Source organism: Papio anubis, chromosome 11 (genome assembly GCF_008728515.1).
Source record: "Papio anubis isolate 15944 chromosome 11, Panubis1.0, whole genome shotgun sequence".
Taxonomy (NCBI): Eukaryota; Metazoa; Chordata; class Mammalia; order Primates; family Cercopithecidae; genus Papio; species Papio anubis.
This window is the reverse complement of record NC_044986.1, coordinates 54,393,969-54,417,765: the sequence shown is the minus strand read 5'-3', so window position 1 is coordinate 54,417,765 and position 23,797 is coordinate 54,393,969. Positions and strand designations below refer to the sequence as shown.

At 37.1% G+C, this 23,797-nt stretch overlaps 1 protein-coding gene across 4 annotated transcripts; it reads right to left on the bottom strand.

The window, feature by feature from the left end:
• Positions 1–671: 671 nt before the first annotated feature.
• CISD1 (CDGSH iron sulfur domain 1) lies at positions 672–23,660 on the bottom strand. Of its 4 annotated transcripts, none has more exons than XR_651776.4 (4): positions 23,417–23,586; positions 16,551–16,645; positions 15,447–15,652; positions 672–4,611 (listed from the first exon to the last, which is right to left on the bottom strand). XR_651776.4 is itself a non-coding variant. In XM_009214917.4 (4 exons), exons 1-4 carry the CDS (start codon positions 19,594–19,596, stop codon positions 4,522–4,524), a joined length of 453 nt encoding a protein of 150 aa, XP_009213181.1. In that variant the 5' UTR covers positions 19,597–20,106; the 3' UTR covers positions 672–4,521. The 4 variants fall into 4 exon arrangements, 2 of the variants coding, with proteins under 2 accessions (XP_009213181.1, XP_003903981.1); XR_651775.4 differs by lacking the exon at positions 23,417–23,586 and adding an exon at positions 19,485–20,113; XM_009214917.4 differs by lacking the exon at positions 23,417–23,586 and adding an exon at positions 19,535–20,106.
• Between the last annotated feature and the right edge of the window lie 137 nt (positions 23,661–23,797).

Here is a 23,797-nt window from a genome sequence, read left to right as displayed (position 1 = left end):
AAAAAAAAAAAAGGTTATCAGGTTTGGGGACAGAACAAGACAAAATATTGACTTTTTGGCAGCTACCTTTGTATCCTTTAAAAATCTTGCATTCAAATCTATTTATTATGAACATCTGCTATGTATTTGTAACTGTTCTGGGTACTGAGACTACTGTAATAATCAAAATTTTAAAAATTATTTTATTTCTCAGGGATTAAAAAAGGTGAGTGCTCGAACATTATAGTTACTTTCCAAACCAGATGCCAAAAGCATAAGGGAGTCACAGAAACGTAAACTGCTGCAAGTGACCAAACTTTTTGGAGTACAAAGGTACTGCAAGATCAGGGACATATACCAAATGCATATACTCGATGGCATTGTTAAATTATGAAATGTAATTCATATTACATGGCTTCATATTTCATTATCAGAGACTCAACACTAGGTGGCATCCAGGGTCAGGCTGAAAGCAGTAACTAGCAATGGAAAGCCAATCGTATTAGCTTCTGTGCTCGATGCAGCTTCCCTGTGGATTCTAAGAGAAACAGTTTTAAAAGAGAAAGGGGTGATGTTGTTTTAAGTAATGATCAAAATGTTCTTTGCCGGGAGGGATGTGAAAGTAAAGAGATATAGAAGGTACACGTGAAGGCTACAGGGTAGACTGCATTGGAAAAATGAAGGCTGAGACATTTTAAAAGTTTAAAATCATAGTATTCAAGGAAAACACACAGCATTATTGTTCAGAAAAAAGAGAAGAAACCTGTTAAGAAAGTTCAGGATTAAAAAAAAAAAGATTACTGTGCAGATATGGATAACATAAGTGGAACTCTACTTTTCATAGTTGGGAGATTCTGAAATAAATTTAACAGACATTGCTAAGTTTAACCGATGATAAAGCCATAAGAGACATAAACTCTCTTGTCTGTATCTCATGTCTATCTTGTATAATGAGTTAGATAAACCACTGCTTATGAAATTGTTGGCAAACAGTATCACCAGCAGAAAAATTATTTACCTCCCAGTAATGAGCATTCAGGCAGGTGGACAACGCTCAAAATTATTTTAAATGAAAAAGCTGGGAATCTACACAATGCTGCATATTTACAAATGAAAATGGTGTCACAATTAAAGAATAAACTATTAACATGAATTAACTTCTGGTTATCTGTAAGGGACAGGTTGGAAGAACTAGAAATACATTATCCACAGAGATACAGGTATTAAAGAGAACATCTACTTTACACAATATCTAGCTGACAACATTCTAAGCTCAGCATTTTTCTGTTCCATGGTTGGTGTTGAACTGTCTTTTTTGTTGTTCAGGGATGTAAGAGCTAACACCATAGCAACACTTCTAATTTATAATTTTATATTTCTTTACTGATTAGACAATTTTTCCCCTTTAGGGTGATTCCTGGCAATTTCAGTTAACACATGTTAACAATCGATCTCCCTGTTGTGTGTTTTATTTAATCATTTAAAGTTATGGGTTGGGAAGACATTAGGATGTATTGCCTTTACCCTTGGTTTGGATCCATGATGGTAAACTGAACGAAAGTAAAGACTTTTTTTTTTAAATAGTAACTTTCCGTGAAGCGTCAACACATTGTGCTAATGAAAAATTCCATATAACACAAACTAAATTTCAAAAGAAAACTGTTATTTTAATACCTTAATAAGTCTCAGACCTTTAGATAGGATGTTAGCTTAGTGGTTTCCAGACTCTTAAATTCCATGGAGCAGTGAAAAAAAAAAAATAGGGACCAATATTGTGCTGCCACCTTATTATTTTGCCAAGCTACTACCATCAACATTTCATAAAAGACACTTCAATACCATAAGAGCTGAAATAATCATAATAAAAAATCAAATTTGAGCTTTCTATCAGCATTATTTACATTTTTCCTTTGAGGAGAGCTGAAAATTTAGTCTTGGCCTAGAATCTGGGAACAATTGCCTAAAATGCCATTTAGTCCATTCACTTCACAATTTAAAAGGCTGAGAGGTGAGTGGCTTTGCCTGAGGTCAGCTAGTATTAAAATCAAGGAGAAAAAGCACAGCTTTTGACAGCTAGAATTACACACCCTCACAGATACCCAAGCACAAAATACCGTATGTTGCTAATCAGGAGTCATAGTCAACGCCTATCTTAAAGCAAAATCAAATCAAAAACCTACCTAACTAATGTAAAATCAAAAAATCTCACCTACTTTGTAGTCGAAATAGTAGGTATACATGGTTGTAGCTGTTTTTGTCAAGAGAATAAATCATAAATTACCATAATTATATAACCTATGCCATAAATAGTGTGAGCTTCTAATTCTCCAAAATGTTTCTCTGTCTCAATTATATGGTCTACAGATGCCTAATAAATGTCTGTTGCATGAACAGATGAACAAGATTTTTCACATTAGAAACTTCTCAACCTAGTAAAAACTCTTCGGAAGTAATCAGAATATAAATGACACAGAGAAAAAGGATGAAAGCCCCACTTGTCTTGCCTCAACGAAATAAAAAGCACTTAGAAGCATTAAGGTGCTTAGCTAGAACAGTAATTGCACACAATGATTTCTGTGTAAAAAAAATCTCATATTAACCTAACCACACTCACCTTGGTGTTTAGGTTAAATAACCTGAAAAGGTTTTAATCATAAATGAATGCTAGTTCAAGAGCATGTAAAAATTTTAACATGACCTTGAAAATACATTTACCTAATTATTTTGGCCTTTCAAAATGCTCAAGATCTATATTTCACAGTAAGGTGGTCATTTATAATTCTGCCATACATATACACACACTCATATAATCCTACAGTTTTGAGAACTGGTACCAGGTTCCCCCTGACGTTACAAAAACGCATGACTAACAATATAATTTCAAATTCAAGATAAAGAACAGTCTGTTACGTTAGAAGTATGTCCCTTTATCAGAAACATTGGGAGCTGATGCATTTAGTTTTCTACAAAACAATTCATCTTTAAAAGCATGATTGCTCTGTTTTGCTGACATGTATACTTATTTTAAAAAGGAGGTGGGCAAAGAAAAAATTTACCCTAAGAATCTAATAGAATCAGTTTGTAGGATTTTAGATTTTATGATGAATATGTGACTTAAAGACATATCCAAGTTAGTTACACAGGCTTCTTAAAACCACTGTACAATTCCGTTACCAACTTTTATCTACAGTAATACACAAAACTATGTATTTAAAAATAGCCATGATGATATATTACAGAGGAATGTTGATGTCAGGTTTGATTCCTGTCAAGGTAAATGGATTTTATCAAGTACAAACCTGTGATCGACTACTACTGAGAATTCATGTATACTAAAATAAATAATGAAGATGTTTACCAGCTTAATCAATTTCAATTATGTTTGCCCAATTTTCTACATATTTTGCCATGATTTTCCTTCTAACCTATGAAATTCAAAAATCTAATCTCTCTTTAAAAATATTATGAATTATTTGTCTTAACTCTTCTATTGCTAATTATTTTGTTTTTATATTTTCTTTTTTCTGAATCAACAATGAATGCAATGTTTCTGCTCTGAGTCTTTGAAGAATATTACATAAACAAACACTCGTCTTCAAACTTTTGCTTTTAAGAAAAAGATCACACAATTTAAAAGCCAGTGCTTCATTAGCTAGAGTGGGAAAAAAAAAATCTTCCCACGCCTTTGATCTAATCTTGTGACTACTATTTCTGTCAGGATATGTGGCTTAGTGATTAAAAGGCTTGACATTATGTGCTCCAATTCCTTCAAAGTCCTCAGTTCAAGTGCTTACCATTCCTTGGGCCAGAATTCTGGAACATTAGATTTTAAGACATTCTTCATGACTAATTTAAATCTAATATCACTTTTAACTAAATTTTCACTTTAATGGCTCCTTTAATGGAGCCATCTTCATTAAATATCTATGAAGATGAATACGGAGAAGTTACCACCCCTTTATTATTGACCTTACTTGTGAAATTAAGCAGAATAACATTCATCAATCATTTTGGTCGAAAACTGTGAAAAACAGAAGCCATACTTTCTCAGTGTCATTTCCAATGTCAAGAATATCAAGGTCACAACAGGTCTTTCCTAGATTGTATTAAGAAATTTATATAGCTGAATCACATCATATTTAGTTTCTAGGTTAATATGAAAAGATGGTAATTTTTCTTTGAAACTTACAAGTACAATCTGCAAATACATAATTTTGAGAATAATTTAATATGTTGACTTCAAGATACAACTATATTCTATGTAAGATACAACTCTATATGTCAATATTTTAAAGAAACGGATCCTTACAAGACCAAAATAACCCACAGGCCACGAGGTTGGTTTTTCCTTTTTTTTTTTGTTTAAACAAATGTGCACCACGATGTTTCATCAAGACAAATGCCATGAATGTGAAAGCTGCAGTTTGCAATATACCACATTTAGAACCCAGCGAAGGTGAATTAGACAGAGGTGGTAGTCATTCTAATTAAACAATCAGGTAACTTCACGACAAGCTGATTTGCAGCATCAAAAGTGTCCATTTAAGTTTCTTTTTTCTTGATGATCAGAGGGCCCACATTGTCTCCAGTCTCTTCGTTATGTTTTGTGTGAGCCCCATCACAGAATGGGAACTAGGAAGAGAAAGAATGAATGTGAAACATCTAATCTCAAAATCAGTATTATGCTTGGCAGAGTGGAAGGTGATGCTTAATTCACATAACATCACATAAAAGATTTTCTTGGCTGTCTTATATAGGCTTTCTTAAACAGCATATGTAAACTATACTACTTAGTAAGAGGAAGAAATTGACTTGAGCATAATACACCCATCATTTACTGAATTTCACTGTGATTTTGATGAGTGTTGAAGGCCTTTTTTATGTTTATATATTAGTTACATTCCTTTCTAGTGAATATGTCTATTGCCTATTTACTTCTAAGAGTTTAAGTTCATTTATTTAAAATCAATTTGTGGTCAGGCGCAATGGCTCATGCCTGTAATCTCAACACTTCGGGAGGCTGAGATGGGTGGATCGTTTGAGGTCAGGAGTTCAAGACCAGCCTGGCCAACATGGTGAAACTCTGTCTCTACTAAAAATACAAAAATCAGCCAGGCATGGTGGCAAGTGCCTGTAATCCCAGCTTCTCGGGAGGCTGAAGCTTGAACCTGGGAGGTGGAAGTTTTGGTGAGCCGAGACTGCACCACTGCATTCCAGTCTTGGTCTCAAAACATATAAAAATAAAAAATAAAAATCAATTTGCATATTATCCCTTTATTTTTGCAGCAATCTTTCCCAAATCTTTTCATTTTGCTTATTTTTTCATATTCTCAATTTCTCCACTTTCATACAAACATGCCAATATCTCCCTTTTTAACATCATTCATGGAGACAGCTTTCTTCTAGAGATGTGACAAATATAAATTTCCGTTCATTTTCATGATTTCACATTTCATATAGCCCATTTGAATCACAGCACACATTATTTTAATTTTGCTATAAAAAACACAATTTTATCCCAGAGTTTCTCAAGGTGACTGGACTATGGACACTTTAAATTTTGATTTCTATTATCATAGTTTTCTGTAGAACACACTTTGCAAATGCTGTTCTAAGATCCTGTTGCTTCAGTATTACTGGAGGCTGTTGCTTCCCACACTAATACCTTTATTCATAATGTTATCAAAATAAATTATACATGTGAAAGCACCTATTTATAGCTTCTATGTTATGTTGATCAGCCTACTACACTGGGATATTTGTATTTTAAACATTTCAGTGTTTTGTAGGGCTAGTTTTCCTTCATTATTTGTCTTTGTTAACTTTATTAACTTTATCACTTTATTCCTCCAGATAAGCTTGAGAATATTTTTTGCCAAGTCTTAATTTCTTTTGTAGTTTTCATTCTTAGATCTCATGTATATTCTGGTAAGATTATTTCTGTCATATTTTTAAACACTATTATAATTAGTTATTTTCATATATGAACTCTTGCTATATAAAATCATTTTTAACAAGTATATCCTTCTCTATTATAAAATGAAAAAATAAGAATTTAATAATATTTTACTTAACTCCTCAGGATTTTACACTTAGAAGGTATAATTATCAGTAATTTTTTTGCTTCTCTATATTTGTATCTTTTATTTCTATTTCATGTCAAATGACGAGAGCTAGCAACTTTGCATTAATCTTGGCGTTTTGAATGTATCTGCAATCTAGAATCTAGAGTTTCACTGTTTAGTTTAAGGTACACTGTTGCTTTGAAGAAGACTGTTCAGAAGAGTAAAGTAAGAGGAGTCTTAGCCTTATGAGTAACAAGTACCTCATTATGTGCAGTGCAGGGAATATAATAGATCAGTGAAACTTGACAATGATGGTATTTAATCTTAAACTTTGATATCCAAAAGTCTACTTGATGTTAAAGTAATCAAATTTTAATCTATCTGTAAATAATTGCAAGAGGCACTAAATTAGTTAAAAATCACAGAAAAACTCAAGTCATTGGTATATCTTATATTTCCAGATATAAACTCTATCCTGTCATAGAGGGCAGTGTAAATGTAATATATGTAAAGTTTACATTATTTCTTTTTTTGAGGTCAATAAGATGTGGTACACAGTATATTCATATTAGAAACAAGCCTTTGATGCAAAAATATATAGTTAAGCTTTCAGTTTTTTCTTGGCATGGATGAGGAAAGAGGCTATAAAAATTAAACTAAAATGTATCCCACAGCAAAGTACAGCATTTCAAAGTGACATATGTTTAATAAACAAACACAGATGATTTTACAGTGAGTATAAAAGTTTACACTGTAAAGATTCTATTTTTATAAATAGCACACACAAAACACTTCACTGTAAATCCACACAGGCTACATTTCTGAAAAATGAAATATTTCTAAATAACTTACTGAAATGGCATGTTTAACTTTTCTTTTTTAATCTTATGTTGAAAATATTAGAAACTAACATTTTCTCAAATTATTTTCTTTCATACACAGAGTAGGAGAGAAATCTACAGAAAAATATACAAAGAAAATCTTACAAAATATTAAGAAAGTCATATGTCGAAAGTGAGAATACACTTTTTCTAACCACCCAATTCTGCCTAAAAACTGAAATTAGCCTGTTTCTTCATATTCTTAAAAGCAAACACATAAACAAATAAACATTTCTTTAAAAAGCAAGTTTATCCTAGTTATTAGTTAATAAACTTTCATGTGATTAAAGTGCACAAAGCTTTTATGCCTTTAAAATGTAAACTAGGCGTATAATTTTGTTCAGAGACATATTTTTTAATGGTACTTTTTATACCACGTAACCCCAGTTACTGTGTTATGTGTCTTGCTTTATTTCTGACCTAAGCAGGAAAAAGATAATGTGTGGCAGATATACACTTTTTTTTTTTTTTTAAAGAGATTAAATTAGATTGCACAGTGGTGCAATCTCAGCTCACTGAAGCCTCAATCTCCCAGGCTCAAGTGAGCCTTCCATCTCAGCCTCCTGAGTAGCTAGGACTATAGGTGCATGCCATCCCACTCAATTGATTTCTACATTTTTTTTGTGGAGACAATGTTTCACTACATTGCCCGTTACATTCCCAAAGTGTTGGAATTACAGGCCTAAGCCACTGTGCCTGGCATTATATACTTTCAAATACAATGTAGGAAGTACAGTAATTTTTACATTAAATACTATACAAAAATGAGAATTTTATTAACCCTTTTTCATTAAAAATTTTGAAATTTGTTAAATTGTTTTAAATTATGAAAAAAAAACACACAAAGAATATTAAATTCAGTTCATGTAGTATTGACACTTAATTTGTTCTAAGATGTCAGTGTTTGTTTATTAACAAATCCTGGAAAAAGACTATAAATCAAATTTCCTTTATGTCCAGAAAACATCCTTTTATGTTTTTAACCTAATTTGAACACTACAAATCCCAAATATCTTTAAAAGTGGGGAAGAAAAGGTTAGAAGAAGCTGGAATAAAGGTTTAGTAGAAAAAACACTGGAGATCCTTGCTCTCCACCTGGAAAGCTAGCAATGCTATTTGGATCTTCATAAAAACACAAGATTTCTTTTTCATAGTCCCACATCTCAAGTTATGTCTCTGTTTTGAGGGTAATTCAAGGTAGAAAAAATGCTCCTCTTTGACTTATCTCTTCCACCTGAAACAATTTTCTTTTAAAGACTATCTTCCTTCTCTGAACTTTGTACTTTATATTAGTTTTGATTTTCTGTCCCAAGGAAGTTGCCTGGCACCATTTTGGCTCATCACCATAAACTGTCCAGAAAAATATGCTTGTTTTGGTTGAGAAAGAAAACTGAAGTAATGAGATTTTTTGAGACTACCCTAGAGATTATGACATTTTGTACCATTCTTATGTACCTACTTCAGTAAACCTAAGACAGTAACTATAATATGAAATTAAGAGCTATTAATGAAGAGCTAAAAACAAAGAGAAATTAAGGTTTTTGTAAGACTGTCTTTATGTGGATTGGCCAAGGAATGTCACCAACATTCAGAATATCGTTTTTATGAAGAAAGACTCAGTAAAACCCACTTCTAAGCCATTAACAGGATGGAGGATTTCTCTTTTTCCCCCAACACCCGACCCCTCCCCAACAACAACAACAACAAAAAACAACCCAGGATCAAGCCTACTACCAATGACAAAAGTATCAAACTCAAATCTTCCACTGTAAATGAAAGAAAATGAGTCTAAATTGTCCAGTTGCATTTCATTTCAATTTCAGTTGAGCTCCTGATGTTAACTGGGAAGTCTTTCCTCTCTTTCTTCTTAGTCTGTATTCTTTTGCTGTCCTTGTTTGAACTGCCTCCTAGGTGGCCATAATACAACTCAGCAAATGATGTAACCAACCTGAAGTTGCAGGGAGAGGAATCTAGCAATACTACATCCCATAACCTTCCCTCTTACATCAGAGTCCTTTCATCTTTTTGTTTCGAAAGCAAGACTCTCTCTTCCTTTTTAAGGCTGCGTTTCACATCTGTGCTCTTACTCTCATTTCCTTCCAGCCTTTGTCAAGATACCACTGTCTCAAATACTATTTTTCCCTGTAGTCACTTTAATCATTTCCTCTCTACTGGCTCATTTCATTCTCACTTCAAATATGGACAGCCCTTTTGTGTAATACAGTCGGCCCCATCTGTATCTGTGGGTTCCACATCCACGGATTCAACCAACTGCGGATAGAAAATACTCGCTAAAATAATTGTATGGGTACTGAGTATGTACACTTTTTTCCTTGTCATTATTTCTTTTTTTTTTTTTTTTTTTTTTTTGAGACGGAGTCTCGCTCTGCTGCCCAGGCTGGAGTGCAGTGGCTTGATTCAGTCACTGCAAGCTCCGGCCCCGGCTTCACGCCATTCTCCTGCCTCAGCCTCCCAGTAGTTGGGACTACAGGCTCGCCACCGGCCTGCTAGTTTTGTATTTTTAGTACAGATGGGGTTTCACCGTGTTAGCCAGGGATGGTCTCATCTCCTGATTCCTCAGTGGATCCGCCTGCCTCGGCCTCCCCCAGAGGTGCTGGATTAAGGTTTGAGCCACTGCTACCGCCCCTTTGTCATTATTTTATAAACAACACAGTATAACAACTATTTACATAGCCTTCACACTGTATTAGATATTATGTGTAATCAAGAGATGATATAATAATTTAAAGTATACAGGATTATGTGCATAGCTTATAGGCAAATACTGTCATTTTAAATCAGGGGCTTGAGCATTCTCATATTTTGGTATCCATGGGAGGTCCTGGAACCAATCCATGGTCACCGAGGGAAGACTGTACTATAAAATAAACCAATTTCTGGTCTGGACACAGTGGCTGACACCTGTAATCCCAGCACTCTGGGAGGCCAAGGTGGGTAGATCACTTGAGGTCAGGAGTTCAAGACCAGCCTGGCCAACATGGTGAAACCTCCTCTACTAAAAATACAAAAATTAGCCGGTCACAGTTGTGCATGCCTGTAATCACAGTTACTCAGGAGGTTGAAGCACGAGGATTGCTTGAACCCAAAAGGTGGAGGCTGCAGTGAGCTGAGATCACGCCACTGTACTCCAGCCTGGGTGACAGAGCGAGACTCTGTCTCAAGAAAAAGAAAAAAAAAAGCCAAGCCAATTTCTGAAACATCAGATGACATACCAATGCTGGCAAGAGAAGCACTGGACAAGAGGGAAGGATATGTTTTTAAAAAAAGTAATTTCTGCACATTACTAAGAAATCTGATTCATTGGTGTTGAGACACCTGCTCAAAATGTTACAGACACATAACAGGTTACTAGTGACTGCACCTTAAGAATGAATTAGAATTGAAGTTTGTATCGCATATAACATTTTTTCCATTGGTAAAATGATGTTTAAATTTTGTTATAAATACAACTGGTTTGTATGAGGGAAAAATTACTATAAACTAAAGGTAGCCACTTAATCAAAGGTATTAATTAGTCTTTGTGAACTGGCACACACAAGGTGTGACTTGGCACCTGTGTGATAACCTTAGAACCACAGGAATGTGGGGAGTTTCCAAAAGTGTCTGAAGAATATTAACATTTGTTAACTTGGATAATATTCAAAGCAAACTGTTAATTGATTAATGCAGGAATAAGTGCCCAAGATGCAATGAAAATTCAGAACTGACAAATTCAAGACACAAAGAGGATCACTAAATGGCATAAAAGATAAGCCAGAGGGGAAAAAAAAAAGGCAGGAGAAAACTGGAAATAAAATGACTGGTCTCATTCCCTCTCCTGAAGTTCACCTATGGGAAATGGCAGTCTCTGGCCTAACCATCTGGAAACTCTAAATTGTAAAATGAAAGAATAATCCTGGAATGTTCTGAATTATAAAGTCTAATAAACATTTACACCACTAGTTTGTGTCCATTGGTGATTCTTCCCAAAATATTTGAGATCTTAGTTCATGAAAGCCCACATTTACTTCATTGGATTCTTTGCCCTCTGGGAAAACCGAATCAAAGCAAACACACTTTACTTGATCTCAAAGCCAAGCTGTAGTGTTCACTTCAGCAATTATCTTACTTTTCTTTCCATTCACTGTTGCATCTACTGAAATCTGACATAGACTTCTGTCATTTCTTTGTTAGTTAATTCACACTTTAACTCACTTGGATATAGCTTCTATTCTAATTACTCCGTTGAAATGACACCAAAAGGGCAATTGCTTAATCTAATAGTCTTGTCTATTCACGTAGCTGTCTTTGCATAGGCCAATGTTCAGTACTAAATCTTTGAAACTTTTCCCTCTTCTACTTTGAAGCTATGGTATTTTTAGTTTTATTCTAACCTCTCTGGCCCATTCCATCTCCTTAAATGGCTCTTGTGCCCTTTCCAAAATGCAGAAAATTCCCCAAGATTTCATATTTAGCCCTTGATTTTTATCCATATCAAAGATCAGTTGCATTCCTACACTTGACTCATCAGTTTTGCTGATCTATATCTCCAACCCTGACGTCTCACATTTCACGCTGTCTGCTGTGTATTTCCATTCAACTACCACCTCAAATTCGCTCTCTGAAGCAGAACTTACAGCTGTCCTGGAAAACTAGCCTTTCACCTCGAATCTCTTATTTCTGTTAATGGCATAACCCTCTTCTAATCCTAGATGCTTAGATCCTTCAATGAGCTTTAGTTTTTCTCCCCTAGTCTTTCACACAGAAGTCAGTGCATTTGGCTGATCCTTTCCCCGAAATGTTTCATGTCTGCTCATTTGTCTCCATTTCCATAGCTAGCACCCTGCTAAAAGTATCATAACTCTATGTCTGAAACCCCTGTCAAGAAGCTCCCCATGTCTGGAGTCACAAACTCCTCACACTGTCCTCAAGACTCTCCTCAATTTAGATTTATTCCTGGGGGGGAGGGCAGTACAAGAACCAGACTAGATTCTTTATCCATTTCACCTTTGTTCACAAGTCCTTTCTTGCAGATTTTGAGAGTCTCCAATATATGCAGTTTATTCAAATGCTACCAATTTTTCTCAGAGCAATTTGACTCCCAAGTATATGACTATGCTTTCCCAGAAGATGTGGTCTATTTTTAATTAAGACACAAACAAACAAACAAACAAAAAACAGAGACTGGGTCTCACTATGTTGCCCAGGCTGGTCCTGAACTCCGGGCCTCAAGTGATCCTCCTGCCTTGGCATCTCAAAGTATTAGGATTACAGGTGTGAGCCACTGCATCCAGCCTTACAGTGTAATTTCTTCCTCTTAGCTTCCATTTATTTAGACCACTTACACTGCATGTACTATATACATCTGTGACATCTGTTTTACTCTTTAATGTTTCTCACGCATGCACATATAGTAGATAGTAAATGAACTACTGAAGATCACTGACTAAAGAACTATAAAACTCCAACTTAGAAATTCCACAATTTCTAGATGTATTACTTTACTATTTTCCAGTAACCCCACTAGTACTTATCAACAATTCCAAATTCCAAATGAATAGTGTTCTTCATAATTTGTTTTAATGGGCCTATTAATTTTTGGTTTATATTCAATATACTCATCAAGGAGTTTTTGAACAAAATGGCATAACCTAAGTACTTTATCATTGGATTGTACAACAGCAAACCTATTGGGAGAAAGGAGTGAAATATGCTTTCTAGTGTGCGTTCAGTAACCCTTATCTGAAATACTTGGTCATAAGAAAATGAAAAGAAAATGTTTAGGACCAGAAGAGTTTTGGATTTCAGATTTTTTCAACTTTTGAAATGTTTGCATATCCCTAATGAGGTTATCTTTGGGGATGGGATCCAAGCCTAAACATAAAATTTACTTATGTTTTATATATACCTTATACACGTAGCCTGAAAGTAATTTTTTTTTTTTTTGAGATGGAGTCTTGCTCTGTCGCCCAGGCTGGAGTACGGTGGCTAGATCTCGGCTCACGGCAAGCTCCGTCTCCCAGGTTCACGCCTTTCTCCCGCCTCTGCTTCCCAAGTAGCTGGGACTACAGGTGTCCGCCACCACACCCAGCTAACCTTTTGTATTTTTAGTGGAGACGGGGTTTCACCGTGTTAGCCGGGAGCCGATCTCCAGACCCTCGTGATCCACCCGTCTCGGCCTCCCAAAGTGCTGGGATTACAGGCGCGAGCCACCGCGTCCAGCCGCTTGAAAGTAATTTCATACACTATTTTACACAGTTTTGTGAATGAAACAAAGTTTGTATACAATGAACCATCAGAAAGCAAAAGTGTCACCATCTCAGTCACACATGTGGACAATCTGTGGTTATCTTGCATCACCATCATTCCCGACTACGAATTTATATGCTACTGATAAGCAAACATTTTCTTGCATGTATTCACATGTGAGTACTTAACAGTAAAAAACATACCATACCATTAATTCAGTTAAAAAAAAAAAGTGCTCCGGGAAATTAAGCAGCATAGTAGCACCACCAGAATACCGACATCAGCAGCTGGGGGGGCCTTTTTTTCCCTTTGGGTCACTGAATTAACTGTGTCCTGTGTGTCTGTGTTTTGACTTCAACTGGTGAACCGTCACATGAGGTCAGGTGTGGAATTTTCCACTTGTGGTATCATGTCAGTGTTCAAAATATTTCAAATTTTTGAGCCTTTCAGATTTCAAATTTTTGGATTATTTGGATTAGAGAAATCCAAATAAGAAGGTACAGCTTAGCCTGTACCTAGTATGTGGCTTCTTCCATATTTGTGACAAGTTATTTGTGAAAATGACCCTCTACTATGGGAAGAGATCCCAAACATAATGTGCTTTCAGAAACAGATACATCGTTTTTATTGATTTTTTTGAGGGCCCTTTAACGTCATTTTTTTTTTTTTTTGGTAAAATCCATTGTATTTTATTTTTTGAGACAGGGTCTCACTCTGTTGCTGGAACGCAGTGTGGTGCAATCACAGCTAACTGTAGCCTCAATCTCCTGGGCTCAAGTGATCTTCCTGCTTCAGTTTCTTGAATAGCTGGGACTACAGAGGCATGCCACCATGCCTGGCTATTTTTTTTTTCAAGAGATGGTCTCACTATGTTGCCCAGGCTGCTCTTGAACTAATGGGCTCAAGTGATCTGCCTCAGCCACCCAAAGTGCTGGGATTACAGGTGTGAGACACCTCGCCCTGCTGAAATTCATTTTATTTGAATGCTAAGAGTGGTAGTACAGTGTTTATACCATGTTTCTCACAACACACCAGAAATCCCAAAGCCATTCGGTGTACAAATCCTTTTGAGATGCTTGAGACAGTATAGTCTCGCTCTGTAGCCCAAGCTGGAGTGCAGTGGCCGGATCTCGGCTCACTGCAAGCTCTGCCTCCCGGGTTTACGCCATTCTCCTGCCTCAGCCTCCCGAGTAGCTGGGACTACAGGCGCCCGCCACCTCGCCCGGCTAGTTTTTTGTATTTTTTAGTAGAGATGGGGTTTCACCGTGTTAGCCAGGATGGTCTCGATCTCCTGACCTTGTGATCCGCCCGTCTCGGCCTCCCAAAGTGCTGGGATTACAGGCTTGAGCCACCGCGCCCGGCCTACTACTAGCTGCCATCATGTCTAAAACCTGCAGGTTTCACAGATGACACTTCCAAAAGGGACTTGATAAAACACAATTCTCATATAAGAAAATAAGATTTTAGGATCCTATATTGTTAGATATTTAACTGGAGGAGTTGCAGCTGAAAGAAAGTATAGGACATTTACCAGGTAAGTTTTTACAGGTAATTTTAAAGAAGTTTCTTTTCAAATTTCTAACACTTGTCTTAGTATCCGGTGTTTGAAAGCTCAAAAAAATATTTTACTTCTTTTGCTTCTCTTTGTGATTAGGCTGTACACTTCACTTCCTGGGACAGTGGAAGCTAAGAAATCCTAAGAGCAAATTAAAGGGATTTTTCTCTTTTCTTTGGCCAAGAATATGGTTAAATCTGCCTGAATTCGATGAAGGTACAATGTAATTCTACTGCATACTGGTTAGATATTTTAGAAAATGTATTCCTTTAAGAGCGTATGGAAGACAAAGAAGAATAGGATTCAAAAAAAAAGAAAAAGAATGAAAGAAAGAAGGAAGGAAGGAAGGAAGGAAGGAAGGAAAGAAAGAAAGAAGGAAAGAAAGAAAGAAAGAAAGAAAGAAAGAAAGAAAGAAAGAAAGAAAGAAGGAAGGAAAGAAAAAGGGGATATTATAACAGGTCAGACGTGGTGGCTTATGCCTGTAATCCCAGTTACTCAGTGGTTGAGGCACAAGAATCGCTTGAACCCAGAGGTGGAGGTTGCAGTGAGCCGAGATCCCACCACTGCACTCCCACCTGGATGACAGAATAGACTCTGTCTCAACAACAACAAAAAAGGGATATCATAACAATATCTGGTGATACAAGTCTGACAGAATAATTTAAAAGGAAATATAACATTAAAAATGTTACTGTATGAAGGAATGGCTTTCCTCACCTTTTTGGACCTCCAACAACGGCAGTACACAGCTTTATCTCCCAAATCCTCCATGTCAAAAGCATGTACTATCTTGGGGTTGTCTTTCTGGATGTGAAGGTTTATCATAGCTTTATTTCGATGATCTTTAACATAAAATCTTTTGTAAGCTAGATAACCAATTGCAGCTGTCCCAGCAGCAATGGTAACTGCTGCGATCCATTCAACTAGAGCAGGGAAGGAAAAAAAATAATTATCAAAACCAAAATATACACTAATAATATCACATGAATGTTCAGAAAATCCAGTTTTTGAGTATTAAGCATCCTAATAGTCCAAGGCTTTTAATGTTAACAAAATGACCAGAAAACACTGGTATAATAGTCCTTTGTTATGACTTTCCCTGGCCCTTACTGAAGCAATTGTGTATTTTCTGCTGAGTGATGACAGCTACATTAAGAAGAAGAAACTTAAAATTATTATTTTAGAGCTGGAGTTAAAAAAACCCAAAGCTCAATAATCATTTAAAAAGTGTTTATAAGTAGATTTTAAATAACATGTGAACTTGCAGGTACCTATTGCTTAAAAAAAGGAAAAAGCCCTGAAACATAAAAATTCAGATTACAAATAACATTTTGTTATGTTAACAAAATGACTCATTTGAGTTTAAATAGTAAGATCCCTTAGTGATTTTTAAATGATTTAATTTACCAAAACTCAGTTGCAACTATTGCAGAAAGCTATAAGAGAAATGATACCCAAAGAAACAAACAAAATAAAACCACCCTTAATGTTAAACACTCAAAGGAATATATGTGGCAGGATTCCAGGTTTCAAAGTCATTCTGCATTCAAAAGGCCTTTTTTAAAAATTTTCAAAGTGTTTTCTCATTAAAATAAAAATCAGAATGTACTAACTTCATTTTTTGTAGAAAACATGATTAATATAAGTATAGTTATATTCTCATTTAATAAATTCTAAATTTACTTTCCTATAAAATTCATTTTGAATTTAATGGCATTATTCTGCTTTCTAATAATAAAAACTGTTTGACTAACAAGCCATCTAGTTATTCTTTTCAAGCAGCTTTTCAAGTCTTTAGAAACTCAAGGGCTTAACAACTACCCCAGCTCCAGGCAATGATGGAGAGAAGAAAGTTCTGCATAATCTGGTTAGCCTCAGCCTCAGAGGAGAGTTGTCTATTCCCAGCATGGAGTGGGCTGCAGGAAGAAGTTGAACAGGGGTCAGGATAAACACACTGGACTCCTTCCCAGCACTTCCTGAGTCAGATCTTCAGTGTCTGAAATAAGTTCCCAGACTATCAAATAAAACCCTAGAGAGATAAGTACAAAAAAACACATTCCAAGGCCAAATAAAAACGCATAATGAATAATTAGTTGTATAGTTTACTTGCACTATTGAGTCAAATTTCTTATTTCACCATACCTAATAGTACCTTACATAAAACTGGAGCTCAGTCTTCTAAAACTGTAATAGAAGGGATCATTCTCAGTCTCTTGTATGTTGGTCTTCTTTTCTAGTTTATTTAATAATTTAGACTTTATCTAAATTATTCCTGCATCTTGCTCATCTCGTAAGAGAGCATAATTTCCGCCTTTTCTGGTTTATCCTCGCTTTCTAATTAACGTGTTCCTTGGATTTTATTTTCAACCACGGTAGTACTTTTCTTAGCAAATTAATTTATACTGTTTTCCTTCCCATAACATTTCCATTCTTTCTTGCTATAATTCCCTAATAAACATTAACATTTCGTCTTTCCCAGGTCCTGCATGACTGAGAAGACAAGTTAATATATCATCTGACAGCTTCAAACCTTTGGCTTCATCAGAAGACGTTTTTTAAGTAGGTACACATTATGTGTAGATTTATCTCAAATTTTAGTGCCACTTCATGGTATTACCCTGTGGTTATTGCAAGCAGGTCTGCAACTTTGCTATGACTTCTAGCTAGATTCATGATCTTCCTTTCTAATGTTATTTACCATGGAACTTTCTTGAGAAAACATTCCCTCTGCCAGGAGCTGTAGCAATCCACTTCTTAGCTAATGGAAAGCCACTCTGAATAGCTAATGTACCTATCACAAAATGGGCTAAAATGCTGCTTTGCATAGTATTGCACCATAACATTTGCTGAACATCGTCTTTAGTACAAACTTAAAGGGGGGCAATATCCTAAAAGAATAAAATAACTTCCTTAATGCTGTTGATTTTAGTTATACTTTACTTTTTATGTGAATTATAAAGTACTTCATAACATATTTGTTGGGATGGCACCCACATATTGCAAAAAGTCCTGAGATCCAAAGAACTACAATTGGCTAGTATTAATTTGTTTCATGATCTAAAAAGAGAATACTATAGGAATTTCTACTTGAAACCCATCATGATAGGTGAAAACAATCTCTCCTAGTCATTAAAACATTCTTCTTGCATTCTTTTTTCTCATATAATTTACCAACTGCACCCACAGATGACTTTTCTTTTTAAGCTTTACCTCCCTTGGATTTTGTGATGGTGGGAGAGATGACAGAATAACTGACATGGAAAAGGGGTAACACCAAAGGCATCATTGAAAGAAATGGAAACTGACTCCAGATCCCCAAGACTAGCTGCCCCATGGGGGCATCAAAACACACATGGGGAATCAAAACACACACTTTGTGCTCTACCCCCTACTCCCCAGCAAGGGTCACTTGTGACCCTGTGCAAATGTCACAGTACCATGTGTTCGAGCAAAATAGCTTTGTATTTGCTCTGAGGTTTTGAGAAAACAATTCCCATTTCTTTTATTTTTTCCCTTCCCAAATTCTAATTCTCTAATCTCATTAGGGACAAATGCAATAGTTCTCAGAAGTTAAAAAAAAAAAAATGTTGCTATTTTATCATTTCATGACTGCAGCCTGAATCAGTCTTTTCTGGCAAAAAGCTGTGGATGCCACTGACAACTCTAAAGGAAAAGGAAATTATACACAGACAGACGGATATTTCTGTTGGCACCTTTCAGATACTAGTTCAGACTTGGGATCTAGAAAAAATTTGGAGCATTCTTTGTTTTTCTCTTTTTTTGGAGACAGAATTTCTACTGCCCAAGCTAGGGTATAGTGGCGGGATCCCGGCTCCATTGCAACCTCCAACTCCCAGGTTCAAGCGATTCTCCTCCCTCAGCCTCCTGAGTAGCTGGGATAACAGGTATGCACCACCACACCTGGCTAATTTTTTGTAATTTTTTTTTTTTTTTTTTTTTTTTTTAGTAGAAACAGGGTTTTACCATGTTGGCCAGGCTGGTCTTGAACTCCTGGCCGCAAGTGATCCACCAACTTCGGCCTCCCAAAGTGCTGGGATTAGAGGTGTGAGCCATGGCACTCAGCCCCTGAGCATTATTTCTGCCTCTTCTGGATTACCCTTTTTTTTTTTTTTTTTTTTTTTTTTTGAGATGGAGTCTTGCTCTGTTGCCCAGGCTGGAGTGCAATGGCACAATCTCAGCTCACTGCAACCTCCACCTCCCGGGTTCAAGCAATTCTCCTCCCTCAGCCTCCCGAATAGCTGGGATTACAGGCGCTCACCACCATGCCTGGCTAATTTTTGAATTTTTAGTAGAGACGGGGTTTCACCATGTTGGCCGGGCTGGTCTTGAACTCCTGACCTCAGGTGATCCACCTGCCTCGGACTCCCAAAGTGCTGAGATTACAGGCATGAGCCACCATGCCTGGCCTTCGCTTTTCTTTTCTATAGACATTTCTCAAGGAACAGTTAATTCCTGTAATTAGGTCAAACCCCACCCTACCAGACCTTGTGTAACCGTGCTTTGTATCTACACAAATACCATTAAAGATCACAAATGTTGAGAAAGGTAACACTTCTAATAATTTCTAAATAATCCTCCCATTTGCTTATTCTTCCATTGGCGTACTATTGTATAATACTTGGTTTTCTCTTTAAAATTATTCAGAGAGAGAGAAAACATGGACTTGTTCCCAAACTCAACAGCCTTGTTTACAACCCAATCTTTGGCTTTTTTTTTTTTTTTTTTTTTTTTTACCGTGAGCATTATTTTGCTTTAACTTAGGAATCTCTCTCAGCTTCTTTTACCTTAGCCCCTTTTCTGCTCTAAACTGCCCTCTCCAGCCAACCATCAACTGCCATAGAATCATAATGTTTCTCCTCTTCTGTCAGGAGAGGGGGAGGGGAGCTGTGTTTAAACCTTTCCTTCCCTTAGATCTCCCATAGGCTGGTAATTTTTTTTTTTTCACAAGGCCTGGCATATAAGTGGTATTCAATAATGTTGGTTGAGTCAAAAGAAATAATGTATGACTACATTAAATTTGCAATTCCTATGTGCAATTTTTCTGTCCTTACACTGCATCGCTCTTACACTAAATGACTTATCTTTACCTTCTTCTTAACCTGCTGTATCAGGGTGTGGAATTTACTCTCTGATACATATATTAAAAACAAACAAACAAACAAACAAAAAACTTCAAGCATATATAAGAAGCTATGTTTAAAAAAACTTTATTATGGACCATTTCAGACACACAAAGGGAATACTATAATGAACCCCATTTACCCTCAACTAGCTCTAACAACCATCAATTTGGCCAATCTATAGCTCCAAACTCCCCCCTTATTTTTCTTTCTTTTTTTTTTTTAGACAGAGTCTCGCACCGTTGCCCAGGCTAGAGTGCAGTGGCGTGATCTCAGCTCACTGCAACCTCTGCCTCCCGGGTTCAAGCAATTCTCGTGCCTCAGCCACCCAAGTAGCTGGGACTACAGGTATGTGCCACCATGCCTGGCTAATTTTTTGTATTTTTTGTAGAGATGGGGTTTCATCATGTTGTCCAGACTGATCTCGAACTTCTGACCTCTTGATCTGCCTGCCTCGGCCTCCCAAAGTGCTGGGATTACAGGCGTGAGCCACCGCGCCCAGCCCTCTTATTTTTCATTTATTGTTTATAACTTACAGGAGCTATCCCCTTTATTTTCAGTATGATCCATACATTCCTTTTCAGACAAAAACAAACCCTTAAATAGTGACTTTAAATGACTTGGTGAATTTAGTGAACCAAAACAATATTTTCCTATGTTGAGGTTAAATGAATTAGAAAATTAGTTTCAATAAAATACACAAGAATATAAAAGAGATAAGAATTTATGAAATGTAATTTTGGTTACAAGCATTGCAATGATCAGGGTTTGGGATAGATAACGAAATACAAGATGAAGAGACAAATCCCTATGTTGCAACTTGAGGGTAAATTTAAAAAAGTGATTTCAGGGGAAGGTAGGTTAAGGAAGGCCTTTTAAAATTATCTGGTTTAGTTGGCTTTTTTTTTTTTTTTAAAGATGAGGGTGAATTATGAGTGACTTTAGGCTGAAGAGAAGAAAATCTTCATGAGGTGCTAAATATTTACGAGCAACAGGTATCACTGAGGCAAAGATTTAAGCAAAATAAAACGGCATCTGGAGGACATGGAGAGAGAACAGCCTAAGAGTTAACATCTTCCTTGCAAACAGAAGGGAAAGGGTTAAGGGTGAAAGCAATCAATGAGTGCTAGAGTTATCAAGGAGCAGGATGATGTTCAGAAAGGTCATCTATTTGGATATGAGGAAGAATCATAAGAGACTGGACAAGTAGGCAGTGAAGGCCACTTAGTACTAGAAAATATAATAAACTAATGGTCTTATCGACCATACTGGTATGAAGAGCTATCTCAGTGATCAGGATCTTAAGAGTATTTCGGTTCCAATCATTCATTCTCATTGCCTCTGTGCAATTCTAGTCCTGGCCTTGTCCCCGTAAAATTTTATTTATAAACTACCTTTTATTTTTCTTCTGAAGATGAACAAGAGTTATGCATATATGTACACACGTTATATTTAACATATATTTATATAGTGCTTACCATTGTCATATATCATTCTAAGCCCTTTGTAATTACAAATTCATTTAATTGAGAAGAGACATGGTATCTTCCCCTCAATTAAAAGATCTAAATTGATTTTCAATCCGTAGGAATAAATTTGGTTTAAAGTTTGAGAGTAGAACCAAACTTGTGTGATCTAAACATTAAAAGTTAAATCGCTTTGACATTCTCTGTCCCTACCCTGCCTACTTACTACTATATTGAGGAGGGAAGTGTTGATAGAAGAGATTTACACAGGCTTTGGGCCTCTCCCTACAGTCCTCATGACAACCTGTATGCTTTTTGGTGAAATAAAAAAGTAGTCATGGCAGGGTGTGGTGTCTCACATACGTAATCCCAGCACTTTGGGAAGCCAGGGGACCAAGGAGAAAGGATGGCTTGAGCCCAGGAGTTCAAAGTTGCAGTGAGCTATGATCACAACACTGTACTCCAGCTTGGGCCACTGAGTGAGACTCTGTCTCAAAAAATAGATCATAGTCACTCCTCATAACAAAGCTGAATACTTCCAGTTGAAGCCAATAACCTACTTCAGTGATTTCCTATTCCTTAGGCAATGGAAAATGACTGGGAAAGTTGCCTTTGAATTCCTCTATGGTTAGACTTGAAAAAAAAAACAAAACAAAAAAACTTGTTTAAAAAAGAAATCTTGCAGACTAGCCTGCAGATAGTGGTAAGTCCTAGGGGTTCACCTGTTTCACATTTCAATAATATGCAACCTAAATAACGTTTAGTGTTCATGTACATAAAAAGATCCCACATTTTAAACACACATTGTGGAATCTTTTGGTCCACCTCAAACATGTGCAGTCTTCCTGTAAAATTAAAAGTATCAGCGGCACAAGTCACACGAACATCTCATTTCACAAGTCTTACTCCCAAGAGAACACAGTTTTCCAAAAAACAAAAACAAAAATCACACCCTATTTTAAATGCACCAAGCTGCCTCTATTAAAAAAGTCTCAAGATAAGTATCCTTTAATATAATTTTTGCAAATAATAATCTCTATATCATTAGTAACTTCGAAATGTCATGGAATATCACCCTTACTTAGCCAGGTAAATTTTGTCAACAGAAGTGGAACTCTCCGATTTTTGGAAACTACCTATTAAAAAAGTAGGGCTCAAGTTAGTAGGGACTTTACATTACCTGGCACTACAGATGCTCAATATTTACTGAACGTATTTTTAATTAACCTCTGGACAATCTCTTTGCCTTTACTCAAAACCTTGCGAAGTGGTGTTTTATAGAGGGACAAAGATCACACATACCGTGTGTCTGGTACACAGTATTATATTAACAACTATAACATCACCAAGAATGGTTATAAAGTGAAACTCCACACTAAATGACTGCTTATAAAGTCTCCTAATTTTATTATAAGGGACTTTCTGTGAAATACTGTTTCCAAACGCTAAGTACTAGCATTGAGGAACGAAGACTCAGAAAGCTGAAGGTTCAACGAAGGCGGGTTTCAATTCTTTATCCTGGACTACTGCCACTGAGTGCCAGATGCCAGGGGCATAACAAAAAACCAGGAAAACTGAAGACCTCGGATTGGGTTTCATCCCTGGAAAAAAAAAATCTGCAAAACTAAGATGTGATTAGTCATGCAATGCTTCAGGATTGCAGGAAATCGACGTTGTGGCCCGACGCTGACTGAAACAGGAGAAGGGTAAACAGGTTTGCTGTTGTTTTCTCCCACCTTTCCTTTCTTTCCAGGCTCTGTGACTTAAGGATATGAAAGCGTCTTAGAAGAGAACAAGAAATGCTAGCGGCGCGGTCATTTGGTGTTAGGGTTTGGCTAGTTGGGGGAAACGTGGACTCTGGTCTCGCATGGCCCCAAACCATCAATCCATCCCTGACCTCGCCCCCTTTCCCCATCCCGGCCGGAGCCCGCAGCCGGGCCGAGCACTTGCCCTTCTGCATCTCAAGGTTATAGGACCGGCGGGCGTGTAGGGCAGCGGTAAAACAACCCAGCTGAGCTGCGGGCGCAGCAACCGGTGAGCCGGCTTCACCAGCCTCACCCGCTCCCAGGCCCCACTTCACCTCGTACGCTGGAACTGGAAGTCAGACTCATGGCGACGTCGCTTGCAAGGCGTGTGCACTAGGATACCGAGCACAAACGGGTTCGCGCGGCCGGCGAGACTAAAGGTGCCAGTGCCGTACTAAGGGCACCGACTCCGCGCTGCTACCGCGCAGGCGCCGCGGCGGGTCGTGAGCACGTGTGTGAGCTCGACCCTGGTAGGTGCTGAGCATGCGTGGAGCTGTGCCCTGGGCCTTAAGGAAGTCTGGACTCCGGATTTTGACAGCCACGGGAGCTGGGAGGAGGAAAAGACTTAGGTAGCAACGGAGTTTGCGCAACGCCGAGGGGCGGGGCCCTGAAGCGGAGGGGCAGGGCCCTGGGATTAGGGAATCCAGGCCAGATTT

What these genes read in the sequence shown, in the direction of transcription:
- CISD1 (XM_009214917.4), bottom strand. Translation starts at nt 19,596, where the DNA reads ATGATTCTATGGCAGTTGATGGTTGGCTGGAGAGGGCAGTTTAGAGCA. An exon ending in AGAGCAGAAAAGGGGCTAAG is followed by an intron (nt 16,646 to 19,534) that starts GTAAAAGAAGCT and finishes TTCTTCCTGCAG; the next exon opens with CCCACTCCATGCTGGGAATA. An exon ending in CATCATTGCCTGGAGCTGGG is followed by an intron (nt 15,653 to 16,550) that starts GTAGTTGTTAAG and finishes TCCCTGCTCTAG; the next exon opens with TTGAATGGATCGCAGCAGTT.